The sequence below is a fragment of the Haliotis asinina genome, chromosome 13 (genome assembly GCF_037392515.1).
Source record: "Haliotis asinina isolate JCU_RB_2024 chromosome 13, JCU_Hal_asi_v2, whole genome shotgun sequence".
Lineage (NCBI taxonomy): Eukaryota > Metazoa > Mollusca > Gastropoda > Lepetellida > Haliotidae > Haliotis > Haliotis asinina.
This window is the reverse complement of record NC_090292.1, coordinates 3,419,739-3,439,298: the sequence shown is the minus strand read 5'-3', so window position 1 is coordinate 3,439,298 and position 19,560 is coordinate 3,419,739. Positions and strand designations below refer to the sequence as shown.

At 41.1% G+C, this 19,560-nt stretch overlaps 1 protein-coding gene across 1 annotated transcript; it reads left to right on the top strand.

The window, feature by feature from the left end:
* Nucleotides 1–1,423: 1,423 nt before the first annotated feature.
* LOC137260219 (uncharacterized) lies at nt 1,424–13,605 on the top strand. The gene is made up of 6 exons (XM_067797914.1): nt 1,424–1,521; nt 5,561–5,767; nt 8,928–9,078; nt 9,478–9,605; nt 11,508–11,649; nt 13,397–13,605. Exons 2-6 carry the CDS (start codon nt 5,683–5,685, stop codon nt 13,485–13,487), a joined length of 597 nt encoding a protein of 198 aa, XP_067654015.1. The 5' UTR covers nt 1,424–1,521; nt 5,561–5,682; the 3' UTR covers nt 13,488–13,605.
* Nucleotides 13,606–19,560: the final 5,955 nt, after the last annotated feature.

Genomic DNA, 19,560 nt, shown 5'->3' with positions numbered 1-19,560 from the left:
AGATCAGGAAAGGTCAGTGAAAGGTGGGGGTCTTTATGCAGTCATGAAATCTTGTAGAAAACGTTTCATTAAGCGAGAGAACAAAAACAAAGTGTCGTGAATAGAGCTATGCATTGGTGCTGTTAGCTGTTGTAGATTTCAATGTTATTTCATAATAGCTCTTTCCCTCCAAATATAGGGTGATAAGAAATAAGTGATTTGGTGCATTGTACACTAATGTATCCAGTTTTAAATTAACTAGACAGTGAGATGTTTTAAATAAGTGGTTTAAAATATACATGATAGAAGCAGTAGAAAGGTAGAGGCTAGGAATATGTGGACATACGGAGAGAAGATCTACTAGAGCAAGTCTTTCGCCCATCTATTCATACAGATGTGAGTTCTGACATCTCGTCAATGCCTACCTGAACAGATTTCTGTAGTGGGGTGTTGCGCATGTGCCAATGTCCTTTGAGACTGCTTACAGTTCAGTTCAAGACGTCTTACCTGTGTGACGCATGTTCTGGCCTGCTGCCTGTGTACGCGAACGGTGAAGATCATCAAGGATTATTTACCCGTGTGTATTTGCCATAGCAAATTAAAATACACATGGCATCGCTGTTGTGCTGTGAACAACATGAAGAGAGTATCAGAGATTAGACTTGACCCTATAGATAAATTTTGAAAGAGTGCTGTTGATCACTGGATTGTCAGAGTTGGAAATTTTGGAGTGCGGCGTAAAACTAGTCACTCACTCCTACACAGACATGAACTGCATATTCATACCCATACATCTAAAAATATGGTAATCATTTAAATTGTGAGTATATGTTACATGGACTTACATTACAAGGTTTGCATTCTACACAAACGCCACCCTCCTGTCATCCATGCGTAACTGTGAGATGCTCTGAAAGTATGTTAAGTTGACTCAAAACATCATCTGTGCGGGTGAGCTCATACATCATAAATCTGTCACGAGTAAATATGACCTGCTAACCAAACTCTTATTTCATGAAGTGATTAGAACAGTAATCTATGTATTGAAAGGTGCCATGTGTACAATCTAAACGGACATACATTCCTACATCATTCAAATGTACTGAATACCGGTTACATTTACTATACAACAAGACAAAGGTTTATGAGGGGAATGCCCATGACGTCTCTGAAACAACTCCCTTTCCCAATGTCAAATGTACAATACATCTTCATTAAAATATCAAATGCGGTAACTGCTGACACATTTTGTGAAAGGGAATGCGGTAACCGCTCGCACACTTTATGAATGGGAATACGGTAACTGCTCACAGATTTTATGAGTGGGAATACGGTAACTGCTCACACACTTTATGAAAGGGAATACGGTAACTGCTCACACACTTTATCAAAGGGAATACGATAACTGCTCTCACACTTTATGAAAGGGAATACGGTAAATGATGACACATTTTGTGAAAGGGAATACGGTAACTGCTGACACATTTTGTGAAAGGGAATATGGTAACCGCTCACACACTTTATGAGTGGGAAGTTTCACGGGTAAGTGAGGCGTGTCGACATAGGCTGGTATGTTGACATTGTTATGGACAGACATTGGCTTATATCTGCTTCGAATGAAGGATGAACATCGTAAATATGGGAAAAGATTTTGAACATTGATTCACATTGATGGTACTATATGAACTATGGTATACAGCCTGTTCCTGTACAGCTTACTCGTATATACAGCCTATATACAACCTATCTGCAGCCTATCTACAGTCATATAACCCTATATACAGCGTATCTACAGACTCTCTACATACAGTCTATCTACAGTCTATCTACTGTCTATCTACAGTCTATCTACAGTCTATCTTCAGCTGTAGCTGGGTTGGTTACTGATATTTATGTGATATCTCTGTGAGTACCAATTTGAACTGAGGTATAACTATCTTTATGTTATATGAGCTAACACCGTTTACGCATTTTGAAACGATGACGGCACCCTAAATTTCTAAAATCTGTTCTCTGTCTGACCAGGGCACGACAGAATTGTTTCAATAAACAGATTCCCAGACTCTACATTTCTATTGCTTTCGTCTCTCTCCAAATGACGTGACTTTCGTGGTGTTGTTTTAATCAGTGCTCCAGATATGCTTCTATCTAAGTGCATTTCGAACCACTTACTTAAAACATCTAGCTGTATAGTTAAACTAAAACTAGATACATAAGCTCAGATTTCTTATCACGCTATATTTGGAGGGAAAAGCTACTATGAAATAACATTTAAAACATTACTTTCGTGGTGCTATACTTGTAGAGGACACGTTCTGAATGAAATATGTTTCAACTACATTTTACATGACACTCTATCTCATAAACCCAGTGTCAACACAACCCGCTCCTGTTGTGGTACATGTACTTCCAACACACACACCCTGTTGGTGTATTCATGAAAACAGGTCGCACGCTCTGTCGAGCGCTGGCTATTCCATTCGTAACAACTCGTGTCATTCCGGCAAGCCGGACGGCGTCTCGTACTCCTCTCGTGGCCATGTTTACTTCTGGTCCCTGTCTAAACGCAAAGGGGGATGGAGATGAAAATAGTCTAGTGCTATTATCAAGGAAAGATAACTCTGAATTTCCAAACATGGCTCGTAGAATATCCTACATGTCGAGGGTAAAACAGCAATACGGTCATTCCCTTTATAAAAATGCTTAAGTGTTGAAAGCTGTTCATCCTGTAGCTCAAAGTTTATGTTTAAGCTTTGTATAGTCTAGCGAAGTTTCAAAGTTCAACAGTTCCGCCATTTTCATGCTCTGAAATGCGGCCAGCTCGCAATGCACAGCTCTGTTCACGATACTTTGCTTTTGGTTTCTCGCTTACTGAAGAGTTTTCTACAAGACTGCACGACTGCATTAAAACAACCACCTTTCACTGACTTTGTTGATAGACTGCATTAAAACAACCACCTTTCACTGACTTTGTTGATAGACTGCATTAAAACAACCACCTTTCACTGACTTTGTTGATAGACTGCATTAAAACAACAACCTTTCACTGACTTTGTTGATAGACTGCATTAAAACAACAACCGTTCACTGACTTTGTTGATAGACTGCATTAAAACAACAACCTTTCACTGACTTTGTTGATAGACTGCATTAAAACAACCACCTTTCACTGACTTTGTTGATAGACTGCATTAAAGCAACCAATTTTCACTGACCTTGTTGATAGACTGCATTAAAGCAACCACCTTTCACTGACTTTGTTGATAGACTGCATTAAAACAACCACCTTTCACTGACTTTGTTGATAGACTGCATTAAAACAACAACCTTTCACTGACTTTGTTGATAGACTGCATTAAAACAACCACCTTTCACTGACCGTGTTGATAGACTGCATTAAAACAACCACCTTTCACTGACCTTGTTGATAGACTGCATTAAAACAACCACCTTTCACTGACTTTGTTGATAGACTGCATTAAAACAACCACCTTTCACTGACTTTGTTGATAGACTACATTAAAACAACCACCTTTCACTGACCTTGTTGACAGACTGCATTAAAACAACCACCTTTCACTGACTTTGTTGATAACAAAATAGTATTCTTGTTCTTCGTTTATTCTTTATCATGAGTCTACGTTTCAACATTTGATTGACTGTAACAAAACAAAAAGAACATAATTCAGTATACGGCTATTATGTTCCTTCCCTCAAGTCACACAGCTACAGCATCTTGGCATCATATCATATATCTAGGACAATGCAGATTACAGCACAAAATGTTGAACACTTTCATAAATAAAGTGAGCAAAACCAGTAACTTAACTACATTGCATAAATAGCAAGCTTAATATTTCAAACATCTTTAACACCAACATTAGGCCAAAATAACACTTGTGAACAAATTTTGAAGTCACAGCTAGTTTCAATAAGTCAAGTCCAAAACAGCAATAAAACCTAAATTATGAAAAATGTTATTATTATGTTTTGTACAAGTTAAGATGATGCCTTTAGAACACATTTCACCAATGAACATGTCTAATAAATGAATAATATGTGGCTTACCATTACTGTAGACTTCGAATGCATCATGTCTGGGTCCACATGTGCTTGCCACAAACCACATGGTCATTCTGACAACCCTATATGAAATTATCCCCCTTCCCATTTAGGTTGACGTACATAAAATGAGCACCACATCAAAAATGAAATGCAGCAGTCAAGAATATGAAATGGAAATATACTTTTAACCATTACTACTCATTAATATGGCAGCATAATGGTGCATTTGAAGCAGTGAAATTATGGAAATATTAACTAAATTTTTACTTAGTTAATCAGTTGAGCCGTTTAAAGTGAAATAAATAAAAATCAATATTTTAGCCTTTACAGACCTTTCCTGACTTGTGACGTGCTGCCCATATTAATATAGTTATGCATTCTTGTGCACACATTATCGGATCAACCTAAATTGGTGTCTCAAGACCCGCTCTATACTACTCTTGAGAGTGCTTCCTACATAGTCAATTAAGAGCAAATAAGTACTTTAAACCTTGGCACGACATATATTTATGTTGTTCCAGGAAATGCTACACCGAGGAATTTTACTTTAGCAATTGTACTTTAGGTAATCTGAAACAAATAAAGTGCTATGGTTAAAACATGTTAACTAATGTTCTGTGCTGTAAATATTGGCGTCCTATTGTTGCTACCACTGTCTTAACGTCATTTGTTTAATGACGTCACATTTATGACGATATTGTTTGAACTCTGAGTAAAGGTATTTCAATTATAATAATTCGTGATCTCAAAAAGTGATCTGAAAAATCGTTACAAGTGACAAAAGATAGGGTTTCTCAAGCTAAGGTCTATAAGTGAAAAGGAATATTCGCCAAAGGATATTTAACTGAACACCCCCAACCTTTGAAAAAAGAATTGGTACAGGGCCAAAAAAAAAAGCAAAAAAAAAGAAAACAAAACGAAAGAAAACAAAACCCCCAAAATACAGTTGTGGATTGGGATTGTGTTTTCCAAATAAGGCAATGTAAACTGACCTTACTCATACAAACATCACCTGTGAGTGGTGGAGTGAGTGAGTGAGTTTAGTTTTACGCCGCTTCTAGCAATATTCCAGCAATATCACGGCGGGGACACCATGTCATACCGATATGGGAAATCGCTTGGTGGTTGAGATTCAACGTGGTTTTATACCGAAGTTTTATTGAAACAAGTAAATCGTCATTCAAATACTTGAAAATTGGTTTTCTTAATTCATAATGGAGAAAAGCAATCACTGGCTACCACACAAATTGCATTGTTGAAATTGGTGTTTTCAAGTATGAAAATTTAGAGTAATAATTAAGGAAAAAGTTGCCTTTTATAAAATGAAGATAAAAAGCACTAAACCCCCCCCCCAAAAAAAAAAATAAAAAAAAAAATAAATAAATAAATAAATAAATAAATAAATAAAAATAAAAATAAAAATAAATAAATAAAATAAAAAAAATAAATAAAAAATAAACAAACAAAAGTTTCTATTTTCCATACGGAATCCATGAAGGACATGTTTCTTTTACAGACGAACCCCAACTTAGCTGTACATTAGCTGTGATTGGAAATGACCTTGCCCTGTACAACAGAAACGGTGTACGTCAACAAACCGTCGCCTCTGGAATCAAGGCAGTTGTCTTTGATCCGTTCATGGAACGTCTCGTATTTGCCACCTGGGTGTTCCTGAAAGACTGCAGCACGAACGGAACGGATGTGGAATTTGTATGCGCTGTAGGTAAGGCGAGGTGTTGCATAACCGATCTAAGCAGGGGCGAGGCGCTATGTATAGGAGAAACCACGAGTCCGAGGGTGTGGTAGGGATTGTGAACCCTGATCAGAGGTGAAAATCCGAGGACACGTACCCTGATCAGAGGTGAAAATTCGAGGACGCATAGCCCTACCATGCCCGAGGATGAGTGGATTCTCCAACTTATCAACCGTCAAGTGACATATGGTATTTTATAATAAATAAGCAATGCATGTCATTTGATTCGTAGCAACACTTTCGTGCACAAAACACACTCCAGTTTTTCACCCACGTGAAGTTGTAGTTTGCATTAAATAACCAATCAGATTGCCGGAGGTCGTAAAGCCCGTCGTTGACGACATAGTTTTGTATTCTTCCGGCACAGCAACTCGGTCTTTGGAGATTTAATGAAAAGCAACAAGTGCATCCCCACAGAAAGGCCTGTGTATATGCCTCCCACACACATGGGAAATGTGGACAGAAGCTTTCGATTCTGGTGCGACTTTTAAAATACGATATATTCGGTGACGCTTTTCGATCACGTCGCCGTGATTTGGTGATGCACCTTTGTAAGTTATACAGGGGGTTGAATAGTTTTTCAATTTTCGGACCCGCGGTGGGCGCCTGTGATGCACAACATTTCATTCGCCTTCCGGTCGTGAAGGATACGACATGACAGACAGGTCAGACAGCGAAAGAGAGCTATTTCTCACACAGAATTCTTTTAAAACGTATTCCGAAAATTTTGGTAAGACTAATGACAACGGCGATTTCAACTTTCGGTTTGGAGAACCTTTATGCGAACAAGAACTATCAGCTAAGATACAAAGTTCTGTGTCCAAACGAACGAACATGAAAAACAACTGGGCACTCGGCATTCTTACAAGATGGCAGGAGGAAAGACGACAAAGATACATGGACGAAAACATTGCTTTATCAGAGAGTTGTTTGAAAGGGAATTTACCAGAGATGTCTGCCAGCGAGGCATCAACTACGCTGTATGGATCATTGTTCGCTGCGTTTGCATCTGTTCTTAAGACGAATGGCTCATCCTTCAAACTATTTGAAGACGACGAATTTAAGGACGCCCCTAATGCTCTTGACGCTGCAGTGAAAGAGAGGTCTGCTATGGGACTGGGGTCAAATACTCGGAAATCAACAGAAGTTATCTCATTCGAAGAGGAAAGCATCTTATGGGACCTAAATATTCTCGGTGACGATACTCCCCAGAAGCTTCTCGATACGGTACTATACCTTACAGGTGAGTACAAGTTTACTGGTATTGAATTGACAATTTATACACAGTTTTCAAACACTAAATAATATATCACTCGCAGTGTACCCGCATTTGGTTTGTACCTAACTCTTTACCAATTTTGTCAGTTTTAAGTAATTAGTTCCCGACATACCCATAGTTTGCTAGTTTAATTCATCAAAACATCGCATGAAATATTTTATATCGGTTTTATGGAATGTTGTGTTGAACTTACATGTAACAATTTTAGATTTTACAGGGCTACACTTTGCGCTAAGAAGTGGAAAAGAACATCGATGTTTGCGAATGGTTAGCAACCCTCAGATAATAGGTCCCCCATACTGACGGTAGCGGTAGACGTTTCCTGCTCTAAGTTGAAGACGTGTGGTGGACTGAAGCAGAGGAAATTAAAGGGGAAAGAAGTACGGGTCTATGAGAATACTGACGAACCAGTTAGATACGATGCCCGCATATACGAGAAGTACAAATCTTTGTTGTGATTTTCAATTGCGTTTTGTCATGCAACGTTTTGACGACAGTCGATTTTGCAATTAAATTTTATTGATCAAGTATGTTATAATTTATTTTCCACACGTTTTCAGCCCAAGAACCTTAGAAGGGAAGGATGCATTCTGTCTAACTCCACTGAAAAAAAACCCAAAGAAAATGATGGTTTCACAGGATTCCGGTTGGTCACAACAGGCTCCAAGATACAGTCAGGAGCAGCCGGTATGAGTGGGAAGAAAAGCAACCGTTCTCTTATTTAGGGCAACTGCCGCCACACGATTGTACCAAAGCACCAACAGACAGGTTGGTATTTTGATGTTGTTTTTTTTTATATCAAGCATCAGTGTACATTTGAAACTACATTTTCAGATGTTGATATTTGCAGTTTCATTTGAAAGTAATAATATGTAGGCCAGTTTGCATCCTAGTATAAACAGGCAAAAAGAAAAACACTGTTCATGTTTTATTATTTCATCATTTTTTTTCAGGTCACAGGAGTGAAGCTGTTCGTCTATACAAACGAACATATGACGATCAGAGAGCGGCTGTGAGCAGTCTTTTTTAGGCTAAATCCCGGAAGGTGGAGGAGAACTGTCAAAATGAAAGAATTGAGAAGAATGGAGACAGCCAAAAAGTAAAACACTCAGCTCAAAAGGATCGTGAAACTGAAGGCCGCTGTGTCACTCTTACCTTCAATTGTAATTGAAACAATGGCAATAAAATTCTGAGCGTTAGTTTTGTTTCATTTTACAGTGAGGGTTTACAATTTTGTAATCCCTCTTACGAGGGTTCACAATACAATTGTAATTCTTGGTATCAGGGTACACAATACAATTGTAATCCCTGGATTCTGGGTACACAATACAATTGTAATCCCTCGTACCTCTAATGTGGGCTTTTGTGAAAGCGAAGCCATGTGATATGATAATTATCAAACCCGTTGAAATGCTCATTAAGGAGCTCATAGGTTGATAAATAGCTGATGTAGGCAGGGTGGGGCGTTGTATAGCTGATCTAGTACGGTTAAATGTTGTATAACTGTTCTGGGTAGGGTGAGGTGTTGTATAACTGATCTAGAACGGTTAAATGTTGTATAACTGATCCAGGTAGAGTGGGGTGTTGTATAACTGATCTAGTACGGTTAAATGTTGTATAACTGATCCAGGTAGAGTGGGGTGTTGAATAACTGATGCAGGTAGAGTGGGGTGTTGTACAACTGATCCAGGTAGAGTGGGGTGTTGTATAACTGATCCAGGTAGAGTGGGGTGTTGCATAACTGATCCAGGTAGGGTGAGGTGTTGTATAGCTGATCCAGGTAGAGTGGGGTGTTGTATACCTGATGTAGGGGGAGTGACTTTTAATCGTTATTGCTTGATGTATATACAGGTGTGGTAAACAACGATCTAGCAATGGGCGAGGACTTATTCCTCGTGTCCGCCAACAAGGTGTATTTCGTAGACCCTGTCGGAACAGGCACTCACCTGATGGTCACAGCGCCTGGCAACATCAGGGATATCCGCTACAACCCAACCGACAAGTACGTGCATTGATATTCTTCCAGTTTATTGTTTATTTATCGCGCCTGGGCCTAACCATCAACATTAAGAATGAAGGAACGGACGAACACATTTTTCTCACCGTATCTCATTTGCGTAGATCGACACCTCTGATGTTGGTCCGGTCACTCTCTTGATTATTTAAAGACGTCGCCATACAGCTGGGATATTGAGTGCGGCTTAAAGTACAAAGCAAGCAAGCAGCCAACTAGACAACTGTAATACCCGAGTCATTATAGAGACTGGTGGGTGATATCATGAACAGCATTCTACTTTGTCGAGGTGTGACCTAGTAGACGCTACTGTGACCCCCTTCTGAAATCCTTCTTGGTTCAGGACTACACTCTCTACTAATGTGGGTGACCTATGACCTTTTTCAGAAACCTGTACTACCTGACGAGCTCTGGACAGCCTGCTGTGTTCGGTTTCAACCCAACTGAAAAGCCAGTAAATGTGTTTTCTATCAGAACCAGCGGTGCACCCGAACACCTGGCTGTTAACGTAGACGGTAAGTGAGGGAGACCCATATTGTGTATTGTGAGTGTGACCAAATGTAAGTGTAAGCATGAGTGTGAGTGAAAGTGCGAGTGAATGAGTGTGAATGTGAGTGAGTGAAAGTGAACGTCAATGTGAATAAGATTCTGGTGTGTGTGAGAGTGCGTGTGTGTGTGTGAGAGAGAGAGAGTGTGTATGTGAGCGTGAGTGTGGGTTAAAGCGTTAGTGAGAGTGAGTTAGTGTGAGTATGTGTGTGAATGTAAGTGTATGTGTAAGAGAGTGTGTGTGTGAGCGTGAGTGAGAGTGAGTTAGTGTGAGCATGTGTGTGAATGTAAGTGTATGTGTGAGTGTGTGTGTGTGAGCGTGAGTGAGAGTAAGTTAGTGTGAGTATGTGTGTGAATGTAAGTGCATGTGTGAGTGTGTGTGTGAGTGAGAGTGAGTTAGTGTGAGTATGTGTGTGAATGTACGTGTATGTGTGAGTGTGTGTGTGTGAGCGTGAGTGAGAGTGAGTTAGTGTGAGTATGTGTGTGAATGTAAGTGTATGTGTGAGTGTGTGTGTGAGAGTGAGTTAGTGTGAGTATGTGTGTGAATGTAAGTGTATGTGTGAGAGAGTGTGTGTATGTGTGAGCGTGAGTGAGAGTGAGTTAGTGTGAGCATGTGTGTGAATGTAAGTGTATGTGTGAGTGTGTGTGTGTGAGCGTGAGTGAGAGTGAGTTAGTGTGAGCATGTGTGTGAATGTACGTGTATGTGTGAGTGTGTGTGTGTGAGCGTGAGTGAGAGTAAGTTAGTGTGAGTATGTGTGTGAATGTAAGTGTATGTGTGAGTGTGTGTGTGTGAGTGAGAGTGAGTTAGTGTGAGTTAGTGTGAATGTAAGTGTATGTGTGAGAGAGTGTGTGTGTGAGCGTGAGTGAGAGTGAGTTAGTGTGAGCTTGTGTGTGAATGTGTGTGTGAAAGAGTGTGTGTGTGAGCGTGAGTTAGTGTGAGTATGTGTGTGAATGTAAGTGTATGTGTGTGAGACTGTGTGTGTGTGAACGTGAGTGAGAGTGAGTTAGTGTGAGTATGTGTGTGAATGTAAGTGTATGTGTGAGAGAGTGTGTGTGTGAGTGAGAGTGAGTTAGTGTGAGCATGTGTGTGAATGTAAGTGTATGTGTGAGTGTGTGTGTGTGAGCGTGAGTGAGAGTGAGTTAGTGTGAGCATGTGTGTGAATGTCAGTGTATGTGTGAGAGTGTGTGTGTGTGAGCGTGAGTTAGTGTGAGCATGTGTGTGAATGTGAGTATATGTGTGAGTGTGTGTGCGTTAGAGCGTAAAATAGACGGCGAGCGCGTGAGTGTGATTGTGTCAGTGTGAATACGAATGTGAGTGCGAGTGAAACTGAATGAGATTGTGAACGTGAGTGTGAGTATGAGTGTGAGTGCCAGTGAAGATGAATGAGATTGTGAGTGTGAGTGAGTGTAGGTGTGAGTGTGTATGAGAGGGTAAGTGTGAGTGTGCGTGAGTGTGTGTGTGTGTAAGTGTTAGTGAGTGTGAATGTGAGTATGAGTGTGAATGTAGGTGTGTTTTGTGCATGTGAGTATATGAGAATGTGAGCGCATATGTGAGTGAGTGTGCATGTAAGTGCGAGTGAGTGTGAGTGAGTGCTGCCTTTAACATTAGTTTGTTTCAGAGAACGAGCTGATCTACAACACAGGTTCCAGCCTCTACCGACATATATGTTGGTTTGTTTCAGAGAATGAACTGATATACAACACAGGCTCCAGCCTCTACCGACATGTATGTTGGTTTGTTTCAGAGAACGAGTTGATATACAACACAGGCACCAGCCTCTACCGACATATATGTTGGTTTGTTTCAGAGAACGAGTTGATATACAACACAGGCTCCAGCCTCTACCGACATATATGTTGGTTTGTTTCAGAGAACGAGTTGATCTACAACATAGGCACAAACCTCTACCGATATGACATTGACGAGAAGAAGGAAGAACTGATAACGGCCAGCTTTCCCTCTGTATCAGCGCTAGTGGCTTACAAGAACAAGATCTATGACGTCAGGGATGGGTAGGGTTCTGCTGTATTCATTCAACATCACAATTCCAGTCCTTGTTATTGTAAAAGTATTATGGCATATGCTCTCAGTATCAACCTGCGTCAGGGACTGGGGTAGCCCTATGGTTAAACCGTCCGCTCGTCACGCCGTAGAGCCGGGTTCGATTCCCCACATGGGTACATTGTGTGAAGCCATTTCTGGTGTCCACATCTTGATATTGCTGGAAAAGTGCTAAACATCTGATGTTGGTAACGGTATCAAAGAAAATCGCCCTCAGTATTGTTCAGCAAATGTCAGGGACGGTGGAGTAGCCTAGTGGTTAAAGCTCTCGATTGTCACGACGAGGAGACGGGTTCGAGCCCAGTCCTGGCATTCTACTTCATAAATCGAACCCAACAATTCACTGTGTTATGGTAGGGTTGGAGGGCGACGGTCGCTGAATCAGTGAGTGAGTGAGTTTACGTATACGCCGCTTTTAGCAATATTCCAGCTGTATTGCGGCGGTTCACACTAGAAATGTGCTTCAGTGTTTTCATGTTGGGAATTGAACCTGGTCTTCCGTGCGAAAGGCGAACACTTTAACGACTAGGCAACCCCACGCCTCTTGTGGTGAGTACATTACATATAGCCACAAACAAATGCAACCATCCAGAAGTTGTAACCATCCGACGAGTTATTTAATTTGTTGACCTAAAACGGGCTTCTGGCACTTTGCAAGATCTTACCAGAGATAGGAGTTGTCTCCCTTGGGCAAGACATGAAACCAGTGATTGTGGGTTCGAATCATGATTTGCCTGAGCTTGTCAGCCCGTGTCGGTGCTGGTGTGTTTCACCAATGCGGTAGACGTCAGAACCTTCACAATTGTGGAACTTCTACCACCTCACACTCGTAGGGACACATTAAACGCTGTCCGTTCATGATATATAACGGGATACCCGTGAAGGTTCGGGGTAGAACTGGTCTTCTGCAACCACATTTGTCGTAAAAGATGACTAACCGGATCAGGTGGTCAGACTGGCCAACTTGTTTGACAAGCAATAGTATTCAAACTGCAGAGATCACTGAATTGTCCGGTCTAGACAGGAGATAATTACAGACATAGATGGAGCATAGCTAGATGCGGCGCTGAGCGACAACTACAGTCCATGTGGACTCCTGCTGTGCCTTTGAGTGAAAGGTTAAGCGCCACCCAGTATGTTTTGCCAAAATAGGCTGACTCATTGGAAATCTTTCATAATTTAATAAATTGATTTTTTAAGTGTAAATACAAAACCATTATGGAAATCATCTTATACTTTTGCACAGGATGTATGCGTTTTTGGAAAACATGCATTTTTTCCTCAAAAAGGTTTCCTTCTTTTGGAAAGTGAAAATCAGAGATGACTGATATAGTTATATGACTGACAAGTGAAACCTAGGTTTAATACTGTTGTATAAGCAGGATGGGAATAGTTATTTTGTTCTAAAAAGCAGTGCCACAGAATCTTTAAAAGTGTTTTCTTTCATTGTAAATACAAATGATTATGATCTCCCTTCATCAGTCACCAGACGAACTTTCTCTATACGGACTGGTCTTCCCAGCTATTTTAGCCTAACTCTTCAGCACCTTGATATCTTAGTTTTGGAACAGGTTGGCGCTTAACTTTTCATTGTGATACCGTATGAACCGGTGTGAAACTCACGATCTGTAGTTAATGTTGATGCTTATAGGAGACAGATCAGAATCAGGGTGTTTCATCCTTATGATCACTTTGCAGCATGGTGGAAACAAGAAGGTTGGATGGGTCAATCATTACGTCATTTCCGGCTCCAGCAGCCACCAGGCTCGAGGTTTTCGGAGAGTGTTAAATGGTTTCCGCCAGCGAAGTCAGCAAAACGGGAAGACTGGAGAATTCCGATTTATCTATAAACATATTCTGTCCTGAAGTTGACAAAACATAATCTCATTAAAACACTATTTACTTCATTTTTTTAGTGGAACGTTTGGGTGTGAGGCAAGTTACCCAGGGATACCTGGGTGAGCTAAGGTGCTCCTGGTTCTTCAAGTGTAGTTCGATAAGTGAAGCGCGAAAGTCACATGAGAAAGGCATATACAGCCATTTGTGGAATCACGTCCATCGTCATGTACTGCACGTGCACTACCCAACATCTGGTTTACCTTTCACAAAGTAAACGAGTTTGCTCATTGCTGTCATCGCCCACTTCTCTCTGCACCGCCCAACGTATCCTTGTTAGCAAGTAAACGACCAGCCAAGTCATGTGTCACAAAATCACACACTATTCACTGTAGAACTGTATTGTACTGAAAATATGTAATCCCAAATACAGGACGTGTTACCATGCACTCAAATTGCAGACGAGTGTCGAAGCCGTCCCTTGCCATAAAGGATAAGTGAGTTTAGTTTTACGCCACCTTTAGCAGTATCTCAGGAATCGAACCCGCGTGTTCCGTGTAACGAGCGAACGCTTTAACTAATAGGTTGTTCAACCGCCGTTGTTTGACCCGTAGGACAGCTAGGTGTATATGAAATCGATGCAAACCAGAAATATCTCATGAGACACTATTGTCCTTTAAGAGGACCCACTTGCTTTACGCCGCACCCAGCAATATTCCAGCTATTTGGCAGAGACCTGTAAATACTCGACGCTGGACCAGACAAGCCACTGATCAACGTGATAATGTATCGATCTGTGCAACTGGGACCACAGACCCTTGTATCTTTGGTAGGATTAAATATTAAACAAATATATTTTTGAGATGACCCCTGACTCGAAATGCTTCACGGTATAATACATCATGACAAGGACGGACACTTCTGTACACACACGCCTGCTTTGCCGACCCTTACACTTCCACTGCATGCGATCGATTAAAACTTAATGTAAACACAATCACGGATGATTGGCTTATCGATCACCAGTCACAACTACCAGTTCTTTATGGTGGTTTCTGCACGTCAGTTGAAACGTGATTTTGACCATCAACTATTTCATGCTTGGGTCAAACTGATACCTACGAAAGACATGCTAACTCCAAGTCTGTTCATCGTCAAACATTTATTTCAGAATTTAATGAAAACATCAGACCAGATTTACATAATCACGATGCCATTTAGAAAGTTGTCAAATACAACACAATGCATTCGACCCCGCACCTACAGAGCAATGCACTAACAGGTGGAAGTAGCGGTGGTTGAGCGGGTTAGGCGGCTGACTTTGTGTGCTGGCGATTAGGTGCCTGACTCTGAAGGTGAGGGTTCGAATCCCGGATGGGACTCAACCTAAAAAAGTACTAGAATTTGTACTTTACTGAGAAAGTGAAATCCCAAATATGACATATGTTGCAGCTCTACATAGTCGAACTCACAAGAACTTCCTGGAGAATATGAAGGCCTCTCAAAAACACAACCTCCTTCATGATAACTCAATGTCAGAAGGTCTGTGCTCTAGATGGAGAACCAGGGCACTCTCATGATCTGCGCCAAGAGATCAGGAGGTACCAAACCAAGGGCACCAAGTGGAGCCTGACGACAGTGTACATGGGATGCAGGCGAGACATTTCAAAGGCGAGGTCCGCATATAAAGAATGCTTTTTTCTGAATCATGACAATTACATACAGAAAATTCAATGATACAGACAAATTCATTGGCTTTATCAAAGAGGGTCAGATTGGGCTTGTTGCCTGGAATTCTTCTGAGGCTGTAGTTCATAGAAGTTTCAAAGCATCGTTTTCCATGACGCCATAAACATGTTCAGGGTCGTACCATGGATGGACCTCGGAGTCAAACCCACAGGTCGCAGATGGTAGTGAAAGCAGCGAGTCATGCCATCATGTCGGTTAAGATATGTTGTTTGTGCCAAGGAAGGGCATCCACAGGCAAGATGTTGGACAGTCTCTGTAAATTCAATAATCGACATTTCATGGAAATATTTTCATTTAGAATCACATTGAACCGATTGCGAGTGGGAAGTGACTGGTCTTGAGCAGCAAAAACGAAGCCCCCAGTTTCACATTTGAGACAAGCCGACTTCATCCAGGCGAAGGAGTCGGATGGGTTGCTGCTCTGTTCCACTCTCTACATGATGAAGCTTGTCAGCTTCTCCACAAACGACAGTCTCTGTGCAGACGTAGTAAAGGACTTCACCTAGTTTACTCCTAGTCAACAAAATCAACCTGAAATTATTATGTCATACATAAATATTTATCAATATTTGTATTACAGGATGTTAATACAGCGCACATATACATGCAACTATAAGGTCAGGGAGATGGTGTTTTTTCTTCAGTCATTAGATGTCAGTATAAAAGGCACATCGCATTATCAATTTCAACTCCCTGGGGATTATAGAACACTTGCGGCCGCTAGGCGCACCGTGTTATGGTGGCTTTCCCATCCTTACGGCGTACCCGTTCACAGCTGGACTGCGACACATCGTCAAAGTACATTGTCCAGTTTTACTGCACGTTGCTGTACCCGCAACCTTATCAACATTTCTGTTGTCAGCTTAGCAGTTGGGAATGTGCGATAAAACTGTTTTTTTATTCGGTATATTGCAATTTGAACTTCACTACACGATATATTGCGGTACACTTTTCAAGTACCCGTTCGTCCAATACGATCGGCAATTTCCGTGACACTTTTAATGGTTATCATTGTTGGGATAAATAAACGAAAATGGCGGACGACGCTGCAGACGCTTTTTCTGGACTTCCAAACTTTAGAGCGAAGTCTTTAATTTGCATACAGTTTTAATTGATCTCTGGTACAACCACACCCAAGGCCTGACAGTGTCCAGTGGCATTGTTTCCAAAGAAAGGAAACGATATTTTCATTACCTAAAACGACATGTGCCACACTTTCACAATGCATTGCAATACATACTGCAGTGTGCCAACACATATCACAATACATCGCAATTCGTTGGTTTCACATTAATTTCAGACTCGCTGTGCGTATGCGCAGAGCGTGTAAAAATATCTACTGGTCAATTCCGGTTTGGACGTACGCGACCCGTGAAGGTCCCGGGGTAGAATAGGCCTTCAGCAACCCATGCTTGCCATAACAGGTGACTATGCTTGTCGTAAGAGGCGACTAACGGGATCGGGTGGTCAGACTAGCTGACTTGGTTGACACATGTCATCGGTTCCCAATTGCGCAGATCGATGCTCATGTTGTTGATCACTGGATTGTCTGGTCCAGACTCGATTATTTACAGACCGTCGCCATATAGCTGGAATATTGCTAAGTGCGACGTAAAACTAAACTCACTCACTCACTCATTGGACGTACGCGTACCGATAGTGTAAATACACTCAAAACAAAGTGATTAAATAATAATTATTTACGAGTGACAACTGTTCATAGTTGACTAAATATATCAATTTACATATGCTTTGCAGGTATTGATGTGCTATTTTGGTTGCAGCTGCATCAGAAATGTGTGTTTTGATAGTTGTGAGAAGGGGATGTGCGGGAAGAACGGTGGTGGCGAGATGTGTTTATACAAGAACTTATTGACATAAATCAAGCTATTTATTTCTCTACTCCCGGTCTTTTGTACATACAGGTATAAAAATAAGTTGTAATAGACATAAAACTATGTATTTGGTTTGATTTTTCGTTTTCTTTAGCGTGTGTTTACACAATCGGTAAACGTACGACCAAAGCGGAAGTTGGCCAGTAGATATTTTTACACGCTCTGCGCATGCGCACTGTTGTCTGAAATTAATGTGAAACCAACGAATACGAAAATTTCGGCAACACCCAGTCCTATTTTGCAGGCCTTGACACAATGCAAACTTGTGTCATCAGTAAACGGAAGGTTGTTTTACTTCCGTAAAATCGTTAAAATGTTCCTTCCGAATGGTCCTCATGCAGTAATTATTTAAATAAACTCTTCCAGGCCAAACAACTCGCGGGGTTTATTGAAATAACTACCTTGTATGGGTGATTTACCTGTACATGGACGCAGTTATGGAGTGAGTTGTTTCCCGCTTGTCATGTTTACCTGTGCTCACACCAACATAACAGTTGATAAACATCGGGCATGTCACAACCTAGTTTTCAAAAGCGGTCATATATTTCGAGGTCTCTTGAGGATTCTAACGCTAAATCTCCGCGACGATGCTCCGTGATCCAGGCTGCCATGAGACCTCGGTAAACGTGGTCGCCGGGTCCGTAAAGATGTTAAAACTTAATTTAAAAGAAATAAAGCCTGTTGTCTTTGTTGGTTGTTTAAATGCTGTCAAGATACTTTATCTCAACTGCAATCAACTGCCCATTACAATAGGCACGTTTATTAGATTACTCTGTGTCAAATGTATTCGACCGCAGCTTATCTCAAGGCCAGTAATTATACTTGGATGGCGCCAGCTGCGCGTTTACTGACGAGAGAACTAGTATCTTTCACAAGTACTCTTTGCCACCTATTTATGTTTTAGTTTGCTAACTCCGATATGCGAAACCGTCTGAACCAGACAAACCGGTGATTGATGCTATGAGTATTTAACATAGTAAGTGAGTAGTATGATTTTACGCCGTCTTTAGCAATGTCCCAACAATATCACGTTTGGGAACACCAGAAATGGTCCACACTTAAGGTGTTGGTGAATCGACCCGTATCTCCGGCGTGACGAAAAGACGCTTTAACGACAAAGCTGCCCAACCACCCGTATCTAAAGTAGAAATACCTGGAAACAGGCGCGAGAATTTGAGTCACTCAATATTCAAGTTTAGTAAGTCACTGATGGATTCAGTGTTATGATATATGAGGCGTGATAAATTTGGCTTTCAAAACAGTAGACAGTGGCGGATCCAGGATGGGGTTGTGGGGTTGTGGGGTTGTGCCTCTCAAAAGGCTGGATCCGCCCATGATAAAGTTAACATGAAGTCATGTCCTGATTCTCAATCAACACCCCCCCCCCCCCCTCCTACACACACACACACACTAAAAAAATGACAAAAGTGCAACCCCTCCTTTTTCAGAAGGCTGGATCCGCCCATGAATAGAGCTCCGTTTATCCGAACAGCAGGTGTCCCGGACGGTATTTAAGTGAAAGGAATTGTTTCGTGATCCGGAAATGTATTTGTTCCCTATCAGTTCGAAACTGGTTATTGGATGTTTATCTTCTCCAGTTTACCGCTGTGTGCTGTGTGTAGATACCCATGTGTCAATATTGGCGAGGCCACAGACTAACATATCTCTCGGCGCAAACTGTTCCAGTGGTAAATAAATACCGCACTCTACCATCTCCACGGGCAACTATTTGCTGCAAACATTTGAGTGAGTGGGTCAGTCAGTAGAATGAGTGAGTGAATGAGTAGACGAGTAAGTGAGTGAGTTCAGTTTAACAACACGTCATAGTCATTACGTCATTACAGCTGATATTAACGAGGGCCTGTTATAATCCATAATACCACTGAGTGTTTTACTTATATCCACTCGTGTGTTCTTTGGACATTATGACCTGATATTCGGCCAGTGCTTTGTACACATGCTATCACACCTGGTCCACGTGTTATCCTCGTGGCGTCACACACTGATCATGCTTTAGGGGTGATTGTATGTTGTACTTGTTGTACCTGTACTTGTATCAGACATGTATTTGTTCTTCTAATACCGGCCTGTTCAGTTTGAATGTGATCTATCTAGTGCTATCCATATGATACACCAAGACTATTAAAATGATACAACAATACTATCAAAATGATACACCAATACTATTAAAATGATGCTCCAATACTACTTACAAACACCAAGTCTATAATTTGAAACATCTACACTGTATATATCATATTTCTTGGATCCAACGAAAGCGTTCGTAACGCTAAGACCTGTCGTAACTCTATACTTTATCATTGACTTACGAATGTCATACCGCTACGAACGCTTAGTGGATCGGTAGGTACCCTGTACTAC